Below are 17,905 nucleotides of genomic sequence, written 5' to 3'. Positions count from 1 at the left end.
TACTAGCCTATCCACAGAATTTATATGAACTCGCATGCAGTCTTTCCAGTAGCCGTAATTTTCACCGTTGAAAATAGGCGCTCTATTATACGCCCCCTTTGGTTCAGAATCCATACTGTTACAGGCAGCCACAGAGCACCAGCGAACCGGCGCTCTGATACCACTTGTTAGACGGTGTGGCTAGTGATCGAGAGGGGGGTGAATAGATCACCTCTTTGAAATTTAACGGATTTAAAGTTTTATCAGAGTTTTTAAAGTTAGCGGAAAATATCAGTCCTGAATCGACTTCCGTCTATTCTGAACCGCTACTAGAAAACCGGACACACGAGTTTAATGCTGGATTTGAATAAGAATGACAGAAACAATCAACACCAGAATTTTAGCTAATTGAATGCACTTATCATTGAAGTCTATTTCCAATGAATAAAACCTAGCTAACAATTTTGTCAAACAGTTGGTGTGTATGTGATCAATGATGAACAGCAGTAGAGTTTAATTAAAAAGGTTTTCTTGCCACTGTTGTCTTGCAAAAGGAACAATCACAACACACTAACTGAAATTGCGAAAACTGTTTTAAACGTAAAGAGGAGTAAGGTAAGAATACGATACGCAGAGATTTGGTAAGGAAGTTCCCCACGTCGTCCTCGCGTGTGGGTACGTCTCCCTCTCAATTTCAAATGAAATTGAGAACTTTGATTATCAATTATTGCCGAATTCGTTGATACAAGGTTATGATACAAAGACAGAATTCTAAATTCCAAGAACTTCTTCTTGTATGAACCTTCACTTGATCTGAGCACGATCAAGAATTTCCTGCACGAAATTGCAAACAATTCACCGGTTCCACGACCTGCTTGCGAAATCCCCCGATCTCCAAACGCAACGCTGCGGCTGAATCTGTTCTGCAAACGTGACTCACAAACCCTCAAGAACACTCCAGTTCTTGAAGGATAAACCAGTAGGTTTTTCTTCGAAACCCCCTTCAATCTTCAACTCAGCTAGATCCTCGATCGTTCCACTGAAAACCACAGCTAGATCCTTGATCGTACCACTGAACGTTATCTCGATAATCCTTTAATCCAGAGAACAAGAATGGTTATGTGTTGATGTTCTTGAAGAAAAGTGATTGAGAAGATGAAGAAGATGAAGTCTCTTTCAGGTTTCTATGTGCTCTCGAACAATTGCTGCTACACTGCTTTTGATCTTGTGTTCAATTGTCTTTCCCTCAAAGAATTCGTGTTTTTACACTGCTGTCACAACATCTCTTATATATGCTGAAAAACAGAAACTGTTAGAGCACAAAACAGATTTATGCATTGATACATGAGAGTATGCATCGATGCATACTGTAAGATAAGTGAGTTTTTGGTGAATTGAATTAAGCATGTATCGATGCATAATTCGTATGTATTGATGCATATGACCTTTCCACTAACATGTATCGATGCCTAATACGTATGCGTTGATACACAGGCTGTTTCAACTGATCATGTATCGATGCAAGGATCGTATGGATCGATCCATAGAGCCTTTTGCCTTTCATGTGTTGATACATGACTCGTATGCATCGATGCATACTGAACAAAAAGAGTTTTGTGATATACCACATGCTGTATGGATCGATGCATAGGCTTATGTGTTGATGCATACTGACACAAAATGGATTTTATGTGTTATTTTAAGAGATGTATCAATGTAGGTCTTTATGTACAGTTATGCAACAATAGAATGGGATAAAAACACAATAAAAACACAAATGTATCATGTAATGTAATGCACAGCCAACATTTGGATGATGATCACACAATTTGCTATCATTCAAAATTAATTCAAAGTAAAGAATTTTCTCACACACACAACCTCCTAAGTTTGTGATTCATAATGAAGCAAGGAAAGTATACAAGTTTCACAAAGCGCTTTATGGTCTCAAGTAGGCACAAAAGGCATGGAACAAGAAGATTGACTAATACTTAGTCAAATTGGGATTCGTCAAATGCAAATCTTAGTATGGTGTCTTTGTCCAGGTTGTAGCACAAGATATAACAATCATTTGCTTATATGTCAATGACTTATTAGCAACTGGAAATATCTTGGAAAACCTATCGAAGTTCAAAGAACTAATGAAGAAGGAATTTGAAATGTCGAATTTGGGAAAATTATCTTATTTCTTAGGCATGGAATTTCAAATGTCGAAGCAAGGTATGGTGTAACACCCTTATAAACCCCACGTATAATTAACGGAATTAATTAAACAATCAATCACCAACACAGGGGTGCCATACTTCATAAAAGATAAGCTATCATGCCCCGTAACACGGGTTACAATTAACAATGTAATCTTTCATCGCATGTTCACCTTCATTTAGGTATCATCGCAGCAGAATTCAACATCAACATTCAAAGAAGGTAGAAGAGCATACGACATTTAGTCTTAAACTTCAATTTTTTAAAACATCATAAAGAGTCGTAAATAGTTCAACTCAATAACTTAAAATATTCAACATAATATGATTCATCATAAAACATTATAATTTAATCCAAACATCTGACCCCAACCCGATGTTACATGATCATAGCAGAATTGCACTACATAACGACAACTAATGGAAGCCACTACAAAACTGCCTTCCACTTACTTCAATAGGGTCTACTCTTGGGTATCTGCACGATGCCCACGTAGAGGCAACATTCAAACAAAAGGGGTGAGAAATCACAATCAATTATAAAAGGCATAACATGAAAGATAGATTTCACTCAACATAATCATTCACAATAACATATTGTAATTCTCACACCCAAATCATCATCAACATCATTATGTATGTTGATGCATGTGAATGTATGTTGATGCATGTGAGAGACGATTTATATGATAAATAAGCCGGTGAGATCAGAACAATTGCAATTCCCTCAAATTAAATATTAAGTTTATGCTTTCCAAGTTTTAGCACTCATCAAGACTAGTATCGGATAATGTAGGTTTCGCCTACGCGAGGTGCATGTTCTATATTAGTAAGGTGCGATGGGATAACTGTAATATCCAATTTCTAAAACAATGGGTCAAACTTAACTAAACAAATTATAATAAGATTATATATGTTTAGAAGCAAGAGTTGGAAATGATCCATATGATGGATTGGAATAAGGAGCTATTCACCCAACTGAAATTTTCGAGAGTTGTATTAGATACAATTGGAAGGAGTTCCTACCTAAATAACCTAGTCTTGTGTAATCCGCCTACGCGGACTTAGAACAAAGTGAAATATGGATCTCGACCCACTAGAAAATCTTCCAACGGGATTTTCCGAATCAAATGATGAGGCTCATTTGTTTTGAGTAAAATAGTGGGAGCATATTTAATTAAAGACCTAATTAAATATGTTATTGATACTTATATTTTCATTAATTCTTATGTAGATTACCATGACAACAAACACCTCTAACAACTTTTTGTGATCAACCCTTGACAAGGAAAAATTGTCTGGGAGAAATTTTCTGGATTGGCACCGAAATCTGAGGATTGTCCTCAAACATGATAGAAAGTTGTATGTCTTGGAGAAACCCGTTCCTGAAGAGGAACCTCCTAGTTCTGCACCTAAGGCAGAAAGAGATGCTTATAAGAAGCATGTCGATGATGCCAATGAAACTGCTTGTCTCATGCTGGCTACCATGAACTCAGAGTTGCAAAAGCAACATGAGAACATGGCAGCGTTCGATATGATCGAACACCTGAAGATGCTCTATAAAGAGAAAGCAAGGCATGAAAGGTTTGAAGCTTCAAAAGCCCTTTTTCAAGGCAAGTTAGCTGAGGGAGCCCCTGTAGGTCCCTGTGTGCTCAAGATGATTGGGTATGTGGAAAACCTTGAAAGGTTGGGTTTTCCCCTCGGAAATGAACTTGCGACTGATGTGATCTTGCAATCGTTGCCAGATGGATTCAGTCAATTTATTCTAAATTTCAATATGAATGATATGGACAAATCTCTTCCTGAAATGCTAGCCATGTTAAGAACTGTTGAGCAGAATCTGAAGACAAAAGGGAAGTCCATTCTGATGATCGGAAATGGCAAGAGACAGAACAAAAGGCCCACCAAACAGGGTGATAAAGGGAAGGGCAAGGAAGTTGCCATACCCAGACCCACTGTTACTGCTTTGAAGCCTAGTGGAGGCATAGCAAAGGCAGGCACCTGCTTCCATTGCGGTAAGACCGGACACTAGAAGAGAAACTGCCCAAAGTACCTGGAAGATACGAAGAATGGAGTATAGACTTCAACTTCAGGTATTTTTGTTATTAAAATAAATTTATCTACTTCTGCATCATGGGTATTAGATACTGGATGTGGTTCTCACATTTGTACAAATGTGCAGGGGCTGAAAAGGAGTAGAGATTTGGCAAAAGGTGAAGTTGACCTACGAGTTGGCAATGAAGCAAAGGTTGTTGCTTTAGTCGTAGGAACTTATGTATTGACTTTACCTAGTTGTTTAATAATTCAGTTAGAGAATTGTTATTATGTACCTGCAATTAGCAGGAATATTATTTCCATTTCTTGTTTGGACAAGTTTGGTTTTTCATTTATAATAAAGAACAATTGTTGCTCAATTTATTTGAATGATATATTCTATGCTACTGCACAAATGAGCAATGGACTATATGTCCTTGATCTCGAAATGCCTATTTATAACATTAATACTAAAAGGATGAAACCTAACGAGTTAAATCCAACTTACCTTTGCCATTGTCGATTAGGCCACATAAATGAGAAACGCATTTCCAAACTCCATAAAAATGGACTCTTGGACTCTTTTGATTATGAATCATATGAGACATGCAGATCTTGTTTAATTGGAAAGATGACAAAGTCTCCATTCACAGGAAAAGGTGAAAGAGCGAATGATCTTTTGGGCCTCATACATACTGATGTATGTGGACCACTGAACATACCAGCCAGAGGAGGTTTTCAGTACTTCATCATATTTACTGATGATTTCAGTAGATATGGTTATGTGTATTTAATGAAACACAAATCAGAGTCCTTTGAAAAGTTCAAGGAATTCAAGAATGAAGTACAAAACCAACTAGGTAAGAATATTAAAACTCTTCGATCAAATCGAGGTGGTGAGTATTTAAGCCTAGAGTTTGATGATCATTTGAAAGAGTGTGGGATCCTATCCCAACTTACTCCTCCTGGAACACCCCAATGGAATGGTGTATCTGAGAGAAGAAATCGAACCCTATTAGACATGATTCGATCCATGATGAGTCACGCCGATCTTCCAAACTCCTTTTGGGGACATGCACTATTGGCAGCAGCTTACACACTTAACCGTGTTCCATCCAAAAAGGTTGAGAAGACACCATATGAGATATGGAGTGGTAAGAAACCACATATGTCTTACATGAAGATTTGGGGTTGCGAAGTTTATGTGAAACGAAAAGTTTCAACTAAGCTTGAGCCCAAATCTGACAAATGCTTATATGTGGGGTATCCTAAAGAAACAATAGGGTATTACTTCTACAATCCTTCTGAGGGCAAAGTGTTTGTCGCTCGAACTGGAGTTTTCCTAGAAAAGGATTTTATTTCCAAAGGAATCAGTGGGAGGAAAGTAGAGCTTGAAGAAATTCAAGAATCACAAAGCATTGATACACCTATGGAGGAATTAGAGCAGGAAACACAAGTAGTTGTGGAAGAGCAACCTGCTCAAGTAGAACAAGACCAGCGTAGGTCAGGCAGGATACGTCACCTACCTGAGAGATATGGATATCTCATAACTGATCAAGGTGATGTATTACTCATGGATCAAGATGAGTCTGTGACCTACCAAGAGGCCATAACTGGTCTCGAGTTTGAGAAGTGGCTAGAAGCCATGAAATCTGAAATGGATTCCATGTACACAAACCAAGTTTGGACCTTGGTAGAGCCTCCTGTAGGAGTTAACCCTATAGGATGCAAGTGGGTCTTCAAGAAGAAGACTGACATGGATGGTAAGGTACATACCTATAAGGCAAGACTGGTTGCAAAAGGATATAAACAAATTCATGGGGTTGACTATGATGAAACCTTTTCACCAGTTGCAATGCTTAAATCTGTTCGGATTTTACTTGCCATCGTTGCATATCATGATTATGAAATATGGCAGATGGATGTCAAAACTGCTTTCCTTAATGGGAATCTTCTTGAAGATGTGTACATGACACAGCCTGAAGGATTTGACATACCAGAAGAAGCCCAAAAGATATGTAAGTTACAAAGATCAATATATGGATTGAAGCAAGCTTCCAGAAGCTGGAATCTCCGTTTTGATGAAACAGTAAAACAATATGGATTCATCAAGAACGAAGATGAGCCTTGTGTCTACAAGAAGGTTAGTGGGAGCATGATCGTTTTCCTGGTATTATATGTAGATGACATATTACTCATTGGAAACGATGTCCCTACCCTGCAACAAGTAAAGTCTTGGTTGGGGAAATGCTTTTCTATGAAGGACCTAGGTGAAGCAGCTTATATATTAGGAATCAGAATCTATAGAGATAGATCACAAAAACTGCTTGGCCTAAGTCAGAGTACATACATAGACAAAGTGCCGAGACGCTTTAATATGCATGATTCCAAGAAAGGATTCATACCTATGCAACATGGCCAGTGTCTATCAAAAACACAATCCCCTTCAACTAAGGAAGAAAGGGATCGCATGAATAAGATTCCATATGCATCTGCAATAGGATCTATCATGTATGCCATGTTATATACTCGACCAGATGTCTCGTATGCTTTAAGTGCAACGAGTAGGTACCAATCTGATCCTGGTGATGCCCATTGGGTAGTTGTCAAGAATATCCTTAAGTATTTAAGAAGGACTAAGGACTCATTCTTGATATATGGAGGTCAGGAAGAGCTGGATATAATTGGATACACCGATGCTAGCTTCCAGACAGATAAGGATGACTTTAGATCGCAATCTGGTTATGTGTTCTGCTTAAACGGTGGCGCTGTGAGTTGGAAAAGTTCAAAGCAAGATACAGTTGTTGATTCTACAATCGAGGCCGAGTATATTGCTGCCTCAAGTGCAGCAAAGGAAGATGTTTGGATCAAAAAGTTCATTAGTGAACTTGGCATAGTTCCTAGCATTGTGGATCCCATTGGTCTTTATTGTGATAACAATGGTGCCATCGCACAAGCTAAGGAGCCTAGATCTCACCAACGATCCAAACACATACTTAGGCGTTATCACCTCATTCGAGAGATAGTAGATAGAGGAGATGTGAAAATATGCAGAGTACCTACACTTGATAATATTGCAGACCCACTGACAAAGCCTCTTGCGCAGCAGAAGCATGATGACCATACTAGATCTATGGGCATTAAGGGTATGCCTGATTTGCTCTAGTGCTAGTGGGAGATTGTTGGTGTAAGCCCTAGAGGCCAATACTTTTGGAACTTGTATCGAATTATTTATTAATAATAAAAAGGCTTTTTCTTTATTATGTTTGTTTAATAAAGTCCCTAGAATAGCTAGTCCGTTTAATGTATCAAGTGTGACTTGATCATGAGATCACATTAAACATAAGGACATTATTCTTAAAGTCTCCGTGGTCGAGCTTTATTGTGAAGTGGGATAACATTAAAGCATTAAGACTATTATGTATATAGACTGATGATCACATCTCATGGATCATGGATAAGGAGTTATCAAGTCTTAAACATAGGTATGAGTGTTAAGAGTAATATTTATACTGGATTGACCTACTATGAGAATACTATATAGAATGTTATGCAAAGTGTCATAAGTTATTCTCATGGTGATAATGGTGTATACCACCCTTCGACCTGAAACCACTATGGACCCTAGATGTGGAGTCAAGTGCTTTATTGTTGATCAAACGTTGTTCGTAACTGGATAACCATAAAGACAGTTGATGGGTACTCCACGAAGCATGCTGAGGGACATGACTGACCTAGATGGAATTTGCCCATCCTGCGTAACAGGATAAATGTCTATGGGCCCAATATTGAACTGGATAAGGATGACACGGTCTATACCTTGTGTTCAATATAGACATAAGGGCAAAAGGGTAATTATACACATAAGTATTATCACAGAAGGATTTGTCAAATCACATGACATTTTCGTGTCTTGGGTAGTAGTGATGTGTTGCTAGATACCGCTCACTGTTTATTATGTTAAATACGTGATTTAATATAATTTCCAATGCCGCAAAAACTTACAGGGTCACACACAAATGGCGGATTGATGAGAGATAGAGTAACTAAGGAACATCGTAAGGTACGGTGCACTTAAGTGAATTATAGAACATCGTAAGGTACGGTGTACTTAAGTAGAATACGAAATATGGTAAGGTACCACGCGCTTAAGTGAATTTGGCATATTATAAGATATGGGCCAAATACACTTAAGTGGGCCTTTTAGCTTGAAGCCCACACAAGTGGTTCTATAAATAGAACCCTTGTGCAGAAGCATTTAATGCGGTTGCATTTTCATTTTCTCTCTCTCTCTCTCTCTCTCTCTCTCTCTCTCTCTCTCTCTCTCACTCAAAGCCTTCATTCGTAGCAGTTAGCACTGAGATTGAAGGAATCCGTTCGTGTGGACTGAGTAGAGGCGTTGTCTTCGTTCAACGTTCGTGATCGCTTTGTAGATCTGCATCAAAGGTTTCAATCGTCACAAGAGGTAACTATTCTATCACTGATCATGCCCATTCGTAAGGATCACTAAAGGAGAAAATTTTAATTTCCGCTGCATTTTGGATCGCAATTCTCCTTCACCTTCCACTTACTTCAATAGGGTCTACTCTTGGGTATCTGCACGATGCCCACGTAGAGGCAACATTCAAACAAAAGGGGTTAAAAATCACAATCAATTATAAAAGGTATAACATGAAAGATAGATTTCACTCAACATAATCATTCACAATAACATATTGTAATTCTCACACCCAAATCATCATCAACATCATACACAACAACTTCTCAATTATCATCAACATCATACAAACCAACTTCTCAATTATCATCAACATCATGCACAACCAATACAAATGCAACACTTATGCAATGGACTCAACGCCGACTCGACATGGATGTGGTACAAAATATGAACACTCAGGTTCATTTCACTCCATGATCCCCACCATAGGATTGATTCCCTCTTGGAACCGGAGCACACCAAAATTGCTACCATCACCAGAGGTAAATCTTCACTAATTCCCCATAATAGGAATTATCTACTCGCACCCAATCCATCACCATAGGATCGAGGTTCACCAATTAAATAGAACTAAAATTCTGACAACATGGATGCATGACTCCTAACATGCAACAATAACAATATCATCGACACATACACATCGGTCCACTCTTGACCGTGTATTCCAACATCGACACCATATCATCAACATAACTTCATCATGTTCATATTGTCTCATAAAACACCAACACAACAACATCAATACAATCATCTTAATAACATCATTATAGCAACACCGACATAACAACATTATTGTCACACAACAATTATTCATGTTTAATCAATCATTTATCATTTCTATAAAAACCTAATTTTCCCAACTTTTAGAATACATAATAACCTCCTTACATTTGCCTAATTATTGTTATTGCCCAAAATAATTATAGCTTCTCTCCTCTTACCACAAACTTTCCTCAATTCACACAATTGCCCCAATTCTTATTTTTATCAATTTCTCTATTTATTTCTAATAATAATTAAAATGCTAACTATTCTAATATATATTCACCTAATTAAACAAATAATCTTACTATTTAATCTTTAAAAGAACTCTAAATAATTCAACTAATGTATACGCCACTTAACTATTTTAATTGACCCAATCCATCGATACATAAAAACACATCTTACACATAATTCCTAAATAATTCAATAAAATTGAATAATTGAAAATGGGGTGTTAGATATGGTGCTACATCAAAGAAATTATGTCAAAGAGATACTCAAGAGATTCAGGATGGATGATTCAACTCCTGCATCTTCATCTGTCGAACTAAATTTGAAGTTGGAGAAGCATGGAGAGGAAGACAGAGTTAATGCAACTTTGTTCAAACAAATTGTCGAATCTCTGAGATATGTGTGTAACAGTCGACCTGATATAGGATTCTTAGTCGGATTAGTGAGCAGATACATGAGTGAATCAAGAGTGTCACACATGAAGGTTGCAATAAGAGTCCTGAGATACTTAAAAGGATTGATAAACTATGAGATTCTATTTCGACGAGACTCTGAAAGCAAAAAAACTATGATTACTTGTTATTCAGATGCAGATTGGTGTGAAGATAAGGAATATCAACACAATTGGTTATTTCTTTCAAGTATTTGGTACCCCAATCTCATGGTGCTCGAGAAATAAACTTATGGTGGCATTATCATCGTGTGAGGCTAAATATATAGCAGGATCTTATGTTGTGTGTCGAGCAATTTGGATCAGATATGTGCTTGAAGAGATGGAGGTCGAAGTGAAGAAACCTCTGGTTCTGTAGATTGACAACAAGTCAACCGTAAATCTTGCGAAGAATCCATTTTGCATGGAAAGAGTAAGCACATCGAAGCTAGATTTCACTTCTTAAGGGAGAAGATAAATCAATGTGAACTTGAAGTAAGGCATTCCTCAAGTGAAGCACTTTTGGCCAATATTTTCACCAAAGGATTGAAGATCGATAGATTCCTGAATTTGAGAAAGAAATTAGGAATAGTTCAAATCGACTATGATTAGTGTATGTTCGACAACTTGAATTATGGGGGGTATGTTGAGATATAATCCAAGTTGTGTGAGGCTTCAAAGATAATTAGGATTTAGGATTTGTTAGTTAGTTTGTTATATTTGTTACTTAGTAGTCAAGTAACTTTGTATATAAGTATATGCATATGTAAATAAATTTGTAACACACAATCATTCTTCAATAATAGTAATCATGTTTCTTTATTCTCTCTCCCTCTTTCTCTCCTCACTAAAAGTGTCTCATGCACTAACAAATTTTTTGTTCAGAACTAAAGAAACATTGTGAGTGTGAGATGTATTTAATGAAAGCATAACTCCATAATTGGATGTAAGAACCACAATCCAATTTGTAGAATGATTAGAATAAACAGATTATCAACACACTAGATCTTAGAGTAACTCCAGTAGGGGTTTGGTTTCTCTAATTTTATTGAGACCGCATCCTAATTTCCTCGCTATCTCTCTCCAATGACATAATCTCTCTCATCTTTTTTCCCCTTTTTTCATATTTTTCTAACTTCTCTCTCATAAAAAAAATCTAAAATTAGTTGAAGTTAGAGTAAAGGGAGTTAGAGTAATAACACGATAAAAGATAATAAAATCAAATAATGATAATAGTGTGAATAAAATATTAATATATAAGATAAGGTTATGGAATTTAATATGGATTTTGTAAAGTTACACATTTAAAATTAAATTGGACGAATTTCTTTAAGATTGTGTGGTTTAATGAATCTCACACAAAACCCAAAGATGGATAGCACCATTGGATGAGTCATCTATATATTTTAGAAAGTTTTATTGTAAATATCAGATGAACAGAACATAAATACTATTATAATATATATAATACAATTGAAAGAGAATTTAAATAAAATGTTAAGAGTCTTAGAGACAAACCTTAGATGCGTCATGTTTTCGTCCATGTAGAAATAAGACAGTAGATTGAAAGTAAGTTTAGTAAAACAAGAAATAGAAAGATACTTAAATCATCAAATTCAAATTCAAATTGAAATTGAAATTGTATGGTTAAAATGGAAGAGGGTCTTTGAAGAAAAAATTTGATAGAAAAAATGCAAAATCTAAAATGTTGTAAGGAAGAGAATATTGGACAGGTAAGAACCAACACAAAAATAAACTAATTGTAATACTCAAACTATATTTGTCTAGAAATAATAGTCTGAGCACTTTCTTTTAACATTCAAAATTGTAAATTATAGAAGAAACTAATAACATAACTTACAACATATCACATATTGTCGATACACATTCAGACTGAGTACTAGAGATTACAATCACTCTCAATACTAAACAAAATATTAGATCTACAAAACAATAGTAAAAAGTCTTCAAACATCCTCGTCTTCAAACATCCTCTGTAAGCATTCTTAACCTTCTCACCTGTTACATATATATATAAAATAGAGGATGAGATAATGTCAATGAGTTCTACAAAAAGGGGTTGAATAGTTCAAAAATAATAGTTTACAAAGAAACATATTCAATCATAAACTTTGAACATTCAAAAACCATAACAAATTCAAAATCTAACAACACCAACCTAAAGCTCAAAAGAAAATGACAATAAAGTCATACTTGTGAATTCTATTGTAATAAAAAAAATGTTGAAAAATAGGCCAGGTGATTTAGACATATAAAAAGAATACTTGTGAATTCTATTGTAACGAGATAGAAAAAAAAACCTAAAAAAAACCTAAAAAAAACTAATGAAAAAGATTTGAGGCTAAGACTTGATATTAACTGTGTGCGTAATATCTAATTTGTGAGCAAATCCAGTTCTACACATTCACATGTAAGCATGTTTTCTTAGTTTTTAGTGGGTATCAGTATGCATTATTCACTGCTTAATGCTCATGTCTATTATCTAGTTGCCGCAGTGCGAATTTGCAACCACAAATCACACCATAAATAAACGACAGTCTCGTGTAAACATTATTAGCACTATATTATGAGGACTTCCTCTCATGAACACTTCGTAAAACAGCAAGGAAAGAAAAAGAAAAGAACATAGTTCAGTTTAAACTTTAAGATCACTACTTAAAATGCAGTGCACACTACAACTTTCATGAAGAAATGGTCATTTAAGAACTCATTAGGATTTTGGTTAGGGGAGACTCAAGTCTAAACACCCAAGGCGTCATGGTCTGCCTAGGGCCGTCTAGGCTGCATTAAAACTGATATAAGTATTTCAAACACCGTTACAACCTGTTGCCAGGCTTACAAAAGAATATTATCTTCTCCTATCTCCCTTAAAAGTATAACTATAGCATGGCATAAGGGGCGACGTTTATAAATTTTAGTAAGTTGTAAGTTTTATGGGAGATGCGTTACGATCTTGGTTCAATCCATAACGATTACTACGTCAAAAAAAACTCTTAAATCTATTGCAATTCATGAAAAAACTTTCAAACTTCCATACTCATACAAGCCCTCATCAGCTTCGAACAAGAAACACCTCAAATAGCAAGGAATTCAACAGATAATTCAGTTAGAAATTCCTTAAAAACTATGCTACCTGTGAGAACTTATTGTATTCTTCATAATCCCTAAAACTTTTAATTCAATTGCGAGTTACTACCAGCATCATTTCAAGAGAGCATTCAAATTTTCATTAATACAATGATACATATGCAGACTCCAATTGCAATCAGCTACCAAAAACATAATCTTAAATTTCAATAACAAAATTCAAGGACAAGAAAGTTACCTAAAGCTTGGAACTCACATTGAATCTTCCAATCCTAAAATGCTTCAAATCAACTTCATTAGTTTCCCCTTCCACCGCAAGCTCAGTCAATATCTTCCCAATAACCGGAGCCATCTTAAACCCGTGACCCGAAAACCCTGCACCCAAAACCACATTCTTCCCAAACTCACCACCCAAGAAATCAATCACAAAATCCTCATCCGGTGTCATTGAATACATACAAGACTGTTTCATCACAGGCTCGGTTGAATCAACCAACCCACAAAATCTCCCTTCAATCCACTCTTTCATCTCATCCATCATCACACCAGAACCCCACGGTCTCTTATCCGGATCACACGGGTTACCGCTATGAACCGCAACTTTAATCAACCCCGGATACTCCAAACTCGGAGATCCATACAAACAAACCCTACCCAAGCTAGCAAACGTCGGAAACTCGCCCCAAATTGAGAATTTCCCTTCATATCCTTCCTTTATCCTCCAATAACAAACAAGAGTTTCCAGAGGCTGAATCGGAAGTTGAACACCGGTAATCTTTTCAACTAACTTACTCGCCCATGCTCCCACCGTTACTACACATTTCTTCCCGCGAAAACTCTCACCGTTCGCGGTAGCTAAAACGACAACACCACCGTCGTTTTTGATATCCCTTACCTCAACATTGTCCTTCAAAACAGCACCATGGTTCCGCGCCAGTGCCTGAAACATCGTCACCGCTTTCGCGGCTCTTATCACCCCACCGTGCTCTGTTAAAAGACCAGCCCAGTCATCCGGAACATCAATTCTCCCGGAGAATTTCTCCGCGACTTGTTCGCGGCGGAGGAGTTGGTAATCGGCGTTGTTTTCTCGGCAGTTTTGAACGACGGAAACAAAAGTTGGATCGTTGGAAGGAGCCATGTCAAAGTGACGAGCCTCGTAGTAGACTTTAAACCCTGCTTGAGCTTGAGCTTCTCGCCATAGATCGTACGATTTGATAACCAAACCGTAGTAATGGTTTTGTGGATAAGTAGCACGGATGGTGCGGGATTCGCCATGGGAGGAGCCACGGTGGTGGAGGAAATCGAACTGTTCTAGTAAAAGTGTTTTGAGACCGGTTTTGGCGGCGTAGTAGGCGGTGGAACTTCCCATGACGCCAGCACCGATGATGATGACGTCATAGTCAGGATTAGAAGAAGACTCCATTTTTGTTTCGGGTTGGTCTGTAAATGGTGGGCAGCATGATTGATTAATAGTGGTGACCACAAAATGGAATCTTGATGAACAAGGTCGCCATGATGATGGCCATTTCTTTTGCCTTTACGTGTTCGTATTCGATTCGGAATTACAATGAAAAAGTTAAATAGGAGTAGTAATGTTTGGATTTTGCGATAACTTCAAACAGTGAAACATAATTTAGGTTTCCTAGGAGAATTTTAAATATGGATATTTTCTGTATATTATTTTGATATATTAATATTAAAAATGTCTAAAAAAACTTGATCTTATACTACTACATAATAAATATTAAACAAATATATATTAAAATGAATTATAAATATATAAAAAACTACCGTGAAAGTTAAGGTGGAGTAATGGCGTCATATATTTAAAAATATAATAATGATGTCAAGTAAAGAGAAAGTCTTTTTTTAAAATAATAAAATTTTTTAATTAAATTCTAAAATAATTATTTAAAAATATTTATTAAAATAATCGCTTTTTCAAAAGCGTCTAACATAGACGTTAGATGCATTGGCGCGTCCAATGATAATATTATTCATTTGCGTCACATGTATTGGCGCATCCATGGTCATGGTGTCATTAGGAGTGACGCATGTATGTGTATGCGCCACATGCAATGACGCATGTATAGTCCACTCTATGTATGCATCAATGCATATGGTTACTGCTTCGCCATTTAATTTATAAATACACAACATCATTCTACCATATTTTTTTACACATCTTCTTACTATCTCCTTCCATTTTCCTTCATTCTCCTTCCATTTTTATTTAAAATGTCTTCATATTATTAGATGTGTCCTTATATTCACAAGAGAAATATTGATTTAATTTTTTCAGCAATGCAGCCTCCGATGAAGATCCGACTTTGGAATATATATACGTTCGAACATTTTAACAGAACCTTGAACCGTTAGTTAGATGGAGAAATTGCAGAGAGTGAAAGTATCAGAAGAATTCAATAGTTTGATACCGCGTTCAATCAAAATGGAGAAGTTTGTTTCTGGGTGAATGTTAAAACGGACAGAGACGTTCACGTGATGATGTATACTTCTCACAAAATTGTTTTGATGGTTGTAATTGCATAGTTATGTTGTTTATGTGTTGTATTTGTTTTTATTTGTTGTAGTTGTTTGTGTTGTTGTTTAATTATTGTATTTGTTCTGCTTATCATATGAAATGAATGTTATTTTTAATATAAAGCAAAAGGGTTACAATTAAAATTATGTTATTGTGTTTGGTCCAATACTATGACAGTTTGTACGATTATGATCGAGCTCGCGACATGAACTACATAATCTACTTTCACATATATAAATATTGATTTTTATCAGTCTTTTTGCAACACTCAGCCTATCAACAACAAATACTCAAACACATTCAACAAAATGTCTCTATTGACCATGGGTGATGAACATCAAGGAACAATCGACAATATTGCGACATTTGTATGTTATTACTTATTCTATATTGTTTATTACTTATTTTTATTTCCTAACAAAATGTCTCTATTGTTTATTACTTATTCTTACTTATTTCTTAATTATCTTTTGTTAGGATCCAAAGAGATTTCGATGTCGTGTACATGAATATGTATCACACAACCCTTTGATAGAACCATATCTGCAAGGATACGGTTTTGGTAATCTACTCGGCATAGTCTCATACTCAGTTGACAAATTTAGTCTTGCTTTGTTAGTAAGATGGAGACCCGAGACCCACACATTTCACCTTCCTTTCGGTGAGTGTACCGTCACACTTGAGGATGTCTACATGTTGTTAGGTCTACCTATCGATGGTAATGTCATAAATGATAGAGTTAATCAAGATAAATTTATATACGAGAAATTGTTGGGTGCTCCTTTGTATGAAGACACAACTACGGGACAGACTTCTGGGTCAACCTAGGGGTCAAGGTATTAATTTAAAATATCTTAAACAGTATTACTCAAGTATAACATTAAACGAAGAATCTACTGAGTATGAAAAGATAATTAAAGTTCGATGTTATATTATTATTCAATCTTTTCGATCTAGGTGGTTAGTTAAGGGGATGAACTACAATAGGTGTCCCAAACACGCTGTAGTAGTCTATCACAATCTTTTAGACCACATTGGACCAGACGATATATTACTACTAAACAACTTTACTTTTGATTTAAAAAAATCATCCAATTGCATATCCTCTAATCATGTCAAATTGTTATACAGTTTATCTGGAGGTCGTATTTAGGTCTTGACCATCAGGTTAACCATGATGATGCTGCAGTTTGGATAACAAAAACACTAATCATTTGGTTCACTACTGTGGAGATGCACCAGAGTGGCCGTGTGAAACTGCAGTTCGGCATGCAACAACAAATTCTAGAACCTCCGACGTGTTTGGGAGATTGGCATCAACAAAGAGTCGATGGCCAATGAGATTATTCTAATTGGAGAGACTTCGCAAAAGAGATGTGCCGTCATTGAAGAAATCGACGACATCACATCTTAAACGAACCAATCACACATGGTGCTAGACCAACTCAACATTATATGACATGATTTAGGTCGGTTACAGCGCCATAGTTTGTGTCTGAGCTACGGTATTTGATTGATCCATGCCAACGAGTTTTGTCATCATACGCCCAATAACAAATCCCTGTCCAAGAACAATGTCAACCCACCCAAACCCAACGACTAACCTCACACCATCACCATACCATATACACTTAACCACCAAACACCTCAACCTCGCAACCAATTCATGCCACACACCCAAACTCAAAATCAAGAACCAAATCCTAACCACCGACAACCATACGCAACCACCACATATGTCTATAGCCCGAATTATTCATATGATTCAACATCATGCCATCATAGCTTTCCACTTATGAACACTCAAACATACCATCGCCACAACACTCAACCATTGTTTGACTTTATTCCACTACAGGAACCATTGCTTCGTTTGCAAAACGATCTAATGTCCTAATTCGGGCAACCATATCGTCCATAAACAACCCAACCACAACGACCTAACTACGACAACATGGGCACTGAACTCAATTACGGCAGCGCTGTTGACGGTAACACCCATATCTATTTGGGAGAAATGATGATAAATTTATCAAATACCGTTGGACCTTCCACCAGACCTTCACACCAGCCACCATTGTATCATGTCAGCACTCAAAGACCCCAAACAC

At 36.6% G+C, this 17,905-nt stretch overlaps 1 protein-coding gene across 1 annotated transcript; it reads right to left on the bottom strand.

Annotated features, from left to right (window-relative positions):
* Positions 1-11,896: 11,896 nt before the first annotated feature.
* On the bottom strand, positions 11,897-14,857 carry LOC127085342 (probable sarcosine oxidase). Its single transcript, XM_051025862.1, has 2 exons — positions 13,509-14,857; positions 11,897-12,163 (listed from the first exon to the last, which is right to left on the bottom strand). The coding sequence occupies exons 1-2, from the start codon at positions 14,673-14,675 to the stop codon at positions 12,128-12,130; spliced, it is 1,203 nt and encodes a 400-aa protein (XP_050881819.1). The 5' UTR covers positions 14,676-14,857; the 3' UTR covers positions 11,897-12,127.
* Between the last annotated feature and the right edge of the window lie 3,048 nt (positions 14,858-17,905).

This window comes from Lathyrus oleraceus, chromosome 5 (assembly GCF_024323335.1).
Source record: "Lathyrus oleraceus cultivar Zhongwan6 chromosome 5, CAAS_Psat_ZW6_1.0, whole genome shotgun sequence".
Classification (NCBI taxonomy): Eukaryota; Viridiplantae; Streptophyta; class Magnoliopsida; order Fabales; family Fabaceae; genus Lathyrus; species Lathyrus oleraceus.
This window is presented reverse-complemented; position numbering and strand designations above follow the sequence as displayed.